The 8,349-nt window shown below is 41.0% G+C and overlaps 4 protein-coding genes across 4 annotated transcripts; all 4 read left to right on the plus strand.

Moving 5' to 3' along the window:
* The first annotated feature begins 127 nt into the window (after positions 1 to 127).
* On the plus strand, positions 128 to 691 carry LOC113051245 (histone H2A-like). Its single transcript, XM_026214799.1, has one exon. It carries the CDS (start codon positions 185 to 187, stop codon positions 569 to 571), a length of 387 nt encoding a protein of 128 aa, XP_026070584.1. The 5' UTR covers positions 128 to 184; the 3' UTR covers positions 572 to 691.
* Positions 692 to 1,629: 938 nt separating this feature from the next.
* On the plus strand, positions 1,630 to 2,610 carry LOC113051242 (histone H3-like). Its single transcript, XM_026214796.1, has one exon. The coding sequence runs from the start codon at positions 1,674 to 1,676 to the stop codon at positions 2,082 to 2,084; it is 411 nt and encodes a 136-aa protein (XP_026070581.1). The 5' UTR covers positions 1,630 to 1,673; the 3' UTR covers positions 2,085 to 2,610.
* A 123-nt stretch (positions 2,611 to 2,733) lies between these two features.
* On the plus strand, positions 2,734 to 5,854 carry LOC113051250 (histone H4). Its single transcript, XM_026214803.1, has 2 exons — positions 2,734 to 2,848; positions 5,359 to 5,854. Exon 2 carries the CDS (start codon positions 5,365 to 5,367, stop codon positions 5,674 to 5,676), a length of 312 nt encoding a protein of 103 aa, XP_026070588.1. The 5' UTR covers positions 2,734 to 2,848; positions 5,359 to 5,364; the 3' UTR covers positions 5,677 to 5,854.
* A 676-nt stretch (positions 5,855 to 6,530) lies between these two features.
* LOC113051237 (histone H2B-like) lies at positions 6,531 to 7,241 on the plus strand. Its single transcript, XM_026214791.1, has one exon. The coding sequence runs from the start codon at positions 6,546 to 6,548 to the stop codon at positions 6,972 to 6,974; it is 429 nt and encodes a 142-aa protein (XP_026070576.1). The 5' UTR covers positions 6,531 to 6,545; the 3' UTR covers positions 6,975 to 7,241.
* Positions 7,242 to 8,349: the final 1,108 nt, after the last annotated feature.

The raw sequence follows: 8,349 nt of genomic DNA on the forward strand, positions 1-8,349 counted from the left end.
CGCCGGCTGTGGAGGCGTGGCTTCGGAGGTCGGTGTTGGAGGGAAGTGCAGTGATTGGTTTGAAATCTTACAGACTCCAAACCAATGAGCGACTCGCACGCTCTTTTAAAAACTGTAGAGCGGGGTTCACGTTATCACTGTTTCTGCATTCCATTTCGAACGTAGAGATATCTTACTCTCGACAATGAGCGGAAGAGGTAAAACCGGCGGCAAAGCGAGAGCGAAGGCCAAGACTCGCTCCTCCAGAGCAGGGCTGCAGTTCCCCGTCGGTCGTGTTCACAGACTTCTCCGCAAGGGGAACTACGCCGAACGCGTCGGTGCCGGAGCTCCCGTCTATCTGGCGGCTGTGCTCGAGTATCTGACCGCTGAGATCCTGGAGTTGGCTGGAAACGCCGCGAGAGACAACAAGAAGACCCGCATCATTCCCCGTCACCTGCAGCTGGCGGTGCGCAATGACGAGGAGCTCAACAAACTCCTGGGTCGAGTGACCATCGCTCAGGGCGGCGTGCTGCCCAACATCCAGGCCGTGCTGCTGCCCAAAAAGACCGAGAAACCCGCCAAAGCCAAGTAGATCCGTTCTACTCGGTTTCTGAAACGCAAAGGCTCTTTTAAGAGCCACCCATTTTATCCCCTACAGAGCGCTTTTCTGATTGAATATGTATTCTTAAATGTACGTAACCTAATATGCACCGCATCAACAGAATTAGAGATCGTTTTGCTAGAAGTACAATTTTAACATGCATAATAGCCACTCAGCGGCGACTTAGACTACTTATGGCGGAAGGGTAGGCAAAAAAAAAAAAAAACATTTGATATGGTTACATATATTCAAACACGCATACATACTTACTCGAGAGCAAAGAGGGGGGGGGGGGGGATGAGATAAGAAAAATACACACCCCAAGATCAGTAAGTTTGTGTTGGGCATTTAACTGCAGAGAGTATGTTGTGAGGGAGAAATTCAAGTAATCCAATTATATACATATTTACACCATATATTAACTGATAGTAACGAGACCTATCAAGTATTTATCAAACATGAGGTATATATTCTTAGAGACATGGGAAACAATGGGCTAAAGGGTATAAAAAGAGACGTGTGCTCACTTGTTTTTGTGACGCACACGGCGGAGCTCACTGCTGTACTGTCTGACCATTTTATTATTGCAACAATCCTGTATTTGACCGTTTTTTTAAGAAAAAAAAAATATATAACGATTCTTACTTTTTTTTTTTTTTTTCTTTCTCTTTATTTATTTCCTCTCTCTCTCTCTCTCGAGCTTGTACTTATTTGGACAAAGCCTAAAACGTCTACTCCAAGAACTTTCTGTGTCTGTTTGCCTCTAAGTAGAATCGCTTTATGTTCCCCCCAACCGGGAGAAGAAAAATCTCTTGGAATCGCTTTGGATAAAAGCGTCTATAAAATGGATAAATGTAAAAGTAGTATTAAGTATTTTCGGTCCGTAAAGCAATAAACGGAACAAAGCATTTTGAGCGGGAAACACAGTTCGCCGTTTGAAAACAGGATATGCGCCGTCATTGGCTAGCAGTCCTGTGCAGACGTCACACATCAGCCAATCACAAGCTTCTGGACCTTGACGCCACCCTAAAAAGCTTTAAAAGCAGCTGTGTTACGCTCGCGGTTTATACTCGTAAGTGATTAGACTGCAGCGATGGCAAGAACCAAGCAGACCGCTCGTAAATCCACCGGTGGCAAAGCCCCGAGGAAGCAGCTCGCTACTAAAGCCGCCCGGAAGAGCGCCCCAGCCACCGGCGGCGTCAAGAAGCCCCACCGTTACAGGCCCGGGACCGTGGCTCTACGAGAGATCCGCCGCTATCAGAAGTCCACCGAGCTGCTGATCCGCAAACTGCCTTTCCAGCGTCTGGTGCGAGAGATCGCTCAGGATTTCAAGACGGACCTGCGCTTCCAGAGCTCCGCAGTCATGGCCCTGCAGGAGTCGAGCGAGGCTTACCTGGTCGGCCTGTTCGAGGACACCAACCTGTGCGCCATCCACGCCAAGAGGGTCACCATCATGCCCAAAGACATCCAGCTGGCCCGCCGCATCCGCGGAGAGCGCGCTTAAACCCGCCGCTGCGTCAGCCGCGTCGCACCCCAAAGGCTCTTTTAAGAGCCAAACACATCACTCTAAATGAGACGGTTTCCACTGGAACTGACTGTAAATCACTATAACATTACACTTAACGCTTTCAATGAATCTTTTCTGCTTGTTTGTTTATGAATCCCTAATTTAAACAAGAAAGTACACATGCAAAGACATGACGTCCATGTGCGTTGGACACTTCTGCAGTTAAATGCTATAATAGTGAAAATGCCCTATACGTTTGTGTGTAATACAGCCAAGTTCAATTATGTATAAGGTTAATATTAAGATATTATATATTGTCAAGTTGAATGTGCGACAAAACGTCTGTTGCATTGTTTAAGGTGAAAATACAAGTAATTTGTTTATCGTAGGTGTTTATTTAAAATAAATTGAGAACTACTGCTTTAATGTTTGATAGGACATCTGTCGCGCCATTTGGTGTGAGTTCGTGCCGCTCGATTATGAGTTAATCTGATTAAAAGCATCTCCCAGTTATGTCTGTAAATATTCTGCAGATAATGTCTCATACATCTTTATCAAAGAAATCTTTTCAAACTTGGATTAAATCGTTAGTTCAGGGTTTGAATTTAACCTCATTGTTTCCTGCTCCAACTAATGAAGGGGGGGGGAGCGAAATGTGACGCGCGCTGGTTTCAGTCAGGTCCTGTAAGCAGATATAAAAGTCCTGCCTTTAGCATTGGTTTCTTATCCGTTTTCATCGCTCGACTGAAACAGGAAACGACTTCATCATAATGATGGGAAGTTCGGATCATTTTACCGACTCGGACTTTTGAGTCTCGTTCAGCAAAATGAACGAATCTTTTTTCGAGTCATTTCGTTCATTTCGTTCATTTTAGCCAAATGTTATTAAAATATTAAGTGCTACCTCCCCAACACATCTAGTACTTACGCAAAGATGATCACACGACAAACAATACAAAAATAAAATGCTATGAGATAAAGAAAAAAATACTCATTCTTTACCTGGGTCTTCAGTCTGTGATTAGCTCATCTCACCTCTTATCTGACAAGAAGTCTTCGGGTTTAAGTCATTCCTTAATCACGTGACAGCCCCATACGCAAAACCAATGCGGTCTTGAGCCGGAAAGAGAATTGATTAGTTCATCTCATGAGTCTTTCGGGTCGAGTTTGACTCGTTCCTTAATCACGTGACAGCCCCATGCGCTATTTCTGACATTTGTCACTGTGTTTTTGTTACTGTTTGTTGAGGATCTGTGGTTTGTTATTATTTTATAAATAAATAAAACCCTGTTATAAATAAAATTTTGATTAATTTGTCTTCTTGACTGTCTATCGGTAAATAAACACTAGGCTATATAATAATATAATAATCCAAGCTTACAATAAAAAGTATTTATAGACTAGTTTGTTCATTTTTACTCCAATTTTGAGTTTGCTGGTATAATAATTGCTTTTCCTAGGCAGACTTGACATATTGGTGTAATATATGTATAAGAAGATTGCTCAAAAAAGGACATAATGACATACATTAAAAGCAAATAACATTTTGAATTTGAATTATTAATGTTAGTTTAAGACATGAAGGTTATGATAACTTCAGCTTTAACAGTTTTAACCCAGCTCAGAGTGAGGAGTTTCAGATCCTGGTGCGACTGCCAATGCAGGGGCCATGTTTTGGGAAGACTTTGACGAAAGGGTAGCAAGTTTGAGGCCTTCTGCTACCTCTTCTAAGACCTCAGATGCTATGATGGAGATGCGGGCCAACCTTGCAGAGCCACTCTGCCTGGTGGAGGAGATGTTCACCAGTGTACAAAAGCCTTTCTGAAGTCACAAAGACAAGACTTTGCATTGTGGCCACATCCGTGCCATCTGAATTTTTTTTTTCTAAAACTGGGCAGATTATCTCAGATAGAAGAACTCACAGACTCAGCCCATCCAAGGTCAGGGAGCTTGTTGTTTTTTTAATAATGTAAACATGCCTTAAAGCAAGTCCTAAAAATATAGCCACAAGTGTGTTATTTATTTTAAAGCTTATTTATTTTTATTTATTTAGAAAAAGACTAGCTTGTTGTGCAATATTTTTGTTGTTGTGATTTTAAAAGGTAATTTGTTATTGTTATAAGGCTCCATTGCTTTAGTATCTCTTAATTTTCATTTATTTTTTATTCAAATGGTTTAAAATTATTTTGGGAATAGCTTGTTGTGCAATATTTAGTTTTTCTTTTTTTTATATATTGTACTTTTAAAGTTCATTTGTTAAGGTTATTAGACCCTGTGGCTTTATTATCTTTTCATTTTAATTTCATTTTTAATTATTTACATTTTAATTATTTTAATTTATTTTGGAATAGTTGTCCTCTTTGTTAAAAAGCTTTTCTGTAATAAACAATAAACAACTATTCAAAAGTATGTACAGTGTTTTTAATGTTTATAAAGTGTCATATGTTACAAAAGTATGGTTTACACAGACAATCTGATTTAATAACTGCACAACTAAACAAAAACAAACAGACAGAAAAAAAGATCAACATTTTAAGCATAACCAACTCTTTATTTCCACATTCAGTGTTATGGAAAAGTACCACCATGACAGAAATTAAAAACAACAATTTGAAACCAGAAATGCATCACGTTACTGTAAGAGTAAATAATACTAATAATAAATAAGTACTACGCACCCATTTTGTAAGGAAAGTTGTAAATGAACTAATTACTCTAGCCAATGTTGTCACACAGTACAAAAGAACGAAAAACCCGAAGAACCGAAAGATGAACTATTCAATTATCTGCATTCTTTTACTGTCAGTGTCTATGGTTTTAGCGTATGGGTCTGTCACGTGATTAAGGAACGACTCGACCCGAAGACTCATGAGATGAACTAATCAATTCTCTTTCCGGCTCAAATTGCATTGGGTTTAACGTATTGGGCTGTCACGTGATTGAGGAACGAGTCAAAAACCCGATAGACTCGAACTATGAACTAATCAATTCTCTTTCCGGCTCATGCTGCATTGGGTTTAATGTATTGGGCTGTCACGTGATTGAGGAACGAGTCAAAAACCCGACAGACTCGAACTATGAACTAATCAATTCTCTTTCCGGCTCAAGACTGCATTGAATGACAGGTGAATTACTACTACTATAACAGAACCCATAGAATAATGCGCATGCGCGACTGAACGAATCACTCCCCGAGACGACTCGTTCTTCCCGAGTCACATTAAAGATTCGTTCAAAATGAACGAATCGTTCAAGAACGACACATCACTACTTCATCATGTCTGGAAGAGGCAAAGGTGGTAAAGGACTCGGAAAAGGAGGCGCTAAGCGTCACCGTAAAGTGCTTCGCGATAACATCCAGGGAATCACCAAACCCGCCATTCGTCGTCTGGCTCGCCGCGGCGGAGTCAAGCGCATCTCCGGTCTGATCTACGAGGAGACCCGCGGTGTGCTGAAGGTGTTCCTGGAGAACGTGATCCGCGACGCCGTCACCTACACCGAGCACGCCAAGAGAAAGACCGTCACCGCCATGGACGTTGTGTACGCGCTCAAACGACAGGGACGCACCTTGTACGGCTTCGGAGGATAAACCGCTTTCAGATCCGAGAACAAACCCAACGGCTCTTTTAAGAGCCACCCACACTCTCACTTAAAGAGACAAAAGTTGTTATTATTGTTGGTGCTGTACGTGAAAAGTAACCAGTTATCTGTCTATGAGCACTATAGTTGCGAGTCATTTAATTTGAATAAAAGCAAAAAACATATTAGTTCAGTATTTCCCTTCAAAAAGTGAAACTTGAACATTATATTCACGCACACACTCACATGAAGAGACTTGAGTTTTTGTTGTGTATATAGCTTTAAGTGGAAATCTGCATTGATGAGGGGAAACTCGGATCATCTTTACTTGATATTTATGACATCTTTATTTGATCCTCTAACTTTAACACTCACTATTCTAATTCTATTCTTCAAAAAAAAAAAAAAATTCTAACTACATTTCTGATCTTTTCTTCGTATTCTATTTTCTTTTCATTTATTATGCAATTGTATGTAAAGAGAAAACAAAACATGGCATTGTTAAGTTTGAGAAGAAGTGAAATTGGCAGAATAGAGGAGGATAAAACGGTCTAATATTCAAAATTCTTTCAATGGGTTTATAAGGAGTTTTACAAATTACAGTTTAATATTGACTACGTGTGATATTTGACACGGATTTCATTGGACAGAATTACAACGAACAAAAAGAGCGGGAACTGAAACTAAGCGGGGTGTCGGTCAAAGATGGAGCGGTGGGTGGGGCTAAAACTACCGCCTTTTGATTGGCCCTCGTTCCAGTTCGTGTATACTACCAATTGTCCATTCACACACGAGTTCATGGGTTAGACCAATAGAAACACGCCATCAGAAACGTCCCCGTCTCTCTGGTAATTAGCATAGACCAGTCAATAAATTCCTATGTCCCGCTCTCTCTCCTCATCGTCTCGTGAGGATTTGATCTCCAGCAGCATCATGCCTGAACCAGCGAAGTCCGCGCCGAAGAAAGGCTCCAAGAAGGCCGTCACTAAGACCGCCGCGAAAGGAGGAAAGAAGCGCAGAAAGTCCAGGAAGGAGAGCTACGCCATCTACGTGTACAAAGTGCTGAAGCAGGTTCATCCTGACACCGGGATCTCTTCGAAGGCGATGGGTATCATGAACTCTTTCGTCAACGACATCTTCGAGCGCATCGCCGGTGAGTCGTCTCGTCTCGCTCACTACAACAAGCGCTCCACCATCACTTCCCGAGAGATCCAGACCGCCGTGCGTCTGCTGCTGCCCGGGGAGCTGGCCAAACACGCCGTGTCCGAGGGCACCAAGGCCGTCACCAAGTACACCAGCTCCAAGTAGAGCTCCGCTACAGCTCCACACACAAAGGCTCTTTTAAGAGCCACACAACTTCTCACTGAAAGAGCTTCTAATGTTTGTAGGACGCACTGTAATATCTCTCAATTAAACTAGCTTAAGTTAGATGTGTTGAAGTGGCTTATTTCTCACAGGTGGCCAGGGAAGGGCCAACAACAAGTCTGGGGTGGCACAGAATCTTCATTATTTTGCTTAAAAAAAAATGTGTTCGACTATAATGTAGGCATAATGGGCTATTTTAGTGCCTTAAACACAACTGAGTACAAATAATTTCTGCTTTACTGAATTGAGATTGCAATTTGCAACTTAGATCAAGTAACACTGGGAGAATATGACACTTTTTTTTTTTGTATTCCTCACCTCCAGGTATTTTAATAAAGGGGCTCACTTTAGCTTTATTGCTCATTCAGCTTCTCAAAACTCGTAAATGCTTGCTCTCCGACATTAATCATGGATGAGAAAAAGTGATGAAAATGTGAAAAAGGCCAGGATTTCATGACTTAGCTGTAGACATCTTCAAGACTAAAAGACTTTAAACAGCCCTTTAATCACAGAGCAGATAAATAAGTCAAAGCTTGTTCTTGTGTTATAGTTACTTGAATCTAGGCTGTCACACTATATTTCACACACTGATTGGCCAAAAATATAACATTGGCTCTACTGAACACACACGTCTGCAAAACACACCCTAAGTCTTCAGTCCAGAAATAAGCTTTTCATATTTCATAGCAGTCGATTCTGTTCCCCTCTGGAATTCCTGTTTCCCCTCGGGTTGCAAGGTCTGTGTAATAAACCCAACCAAATAGTTTATCAAACATTGCCCCAAAGTAGCCTAAATTGTAGCGCATGCAAATACACCAAACACACCTGGATGTAAGGAAAGCAAAAAGGGACAAATCTCTTGCTACACCGCAGCATACTAAAATGATTCTCACTCTCCAGTTAATGTTCTGTTATTATTTTTCTTCATCTTGCAGTTGTTGCTTTGTTTTTGTCTTATGTCCGAGTTTTTGCAGTTTAATTTTTCCATTGCAAATTAGTGTAATCTGTCCGTGCTGTCCTACACTGACACATTTTTTCATAGTAAAGTGAGTATAATGATACACCAACACTTTATAATAACAAAAAGTCAGTGCTTGTCAAGAAACTATACTTAACTGACTTAAAGCAACTAGCACATGGACAATGACCTGTTTTCTAATTTGGGTTTATATAGGCATATTCCTTCAATTGGGCCTTAGAACCTCATTGCAGGTTATTTGTTTAGGTTTTAACAATAAAGCTATTTCAATAGATGGCAACTTAATCACATCTCCTCAGAAAACAATGTAAAGTTTAGAAGAAAAGTGGCTGCTGGACA

Source organism: Carassius auratus, chromosome 32 (genome assembly GCF_003368295.1).
Source record: "Carassius auratus strain Wakin chromosome 32, ASM336829v1, whole genome shotgun sequence".
Classification (NCBI taxonomy): Eukaryota; Metazoa; Chordata; class Actinopteri; order Cypriniformes; family Cyprinidae; genus Carassius; species Carassius auratus.

What these genes read in the sequence shown, in the direction of transcription:
- LOC113051237 (XM_026214791.1), top strand. Translation starts at nt 6,546, where the DNA reads ATGTCCCGCTCTCTCTCCTCATCGTCTCGTGAGGATTTGATCTCCAGC.
- LOC113051250 (XM_026214803.1), top strand. Translation starts at nt 5,365, where the DNA reads ATGTCTGGAAGAGGCAAAGGTGGTAAAGGACTCGGAAAAGGAGGCGCT.
- LOC113051242 (XM_026214796.1), top strand. Translation starts at nt 1,674, where the DNA reads ATGGCAAGAACCAAGCAGACCGCTCGTAAATCCACCGGTGGCAAAGCC.
- LOC113051245 (XM_026214799.1), top strand. Translation starts at nt 185, where the DNA reads ATGAGCGGAAGAGGTAAAACCGGCGGCAAAGCGAGAGCGAAGGCCAAG.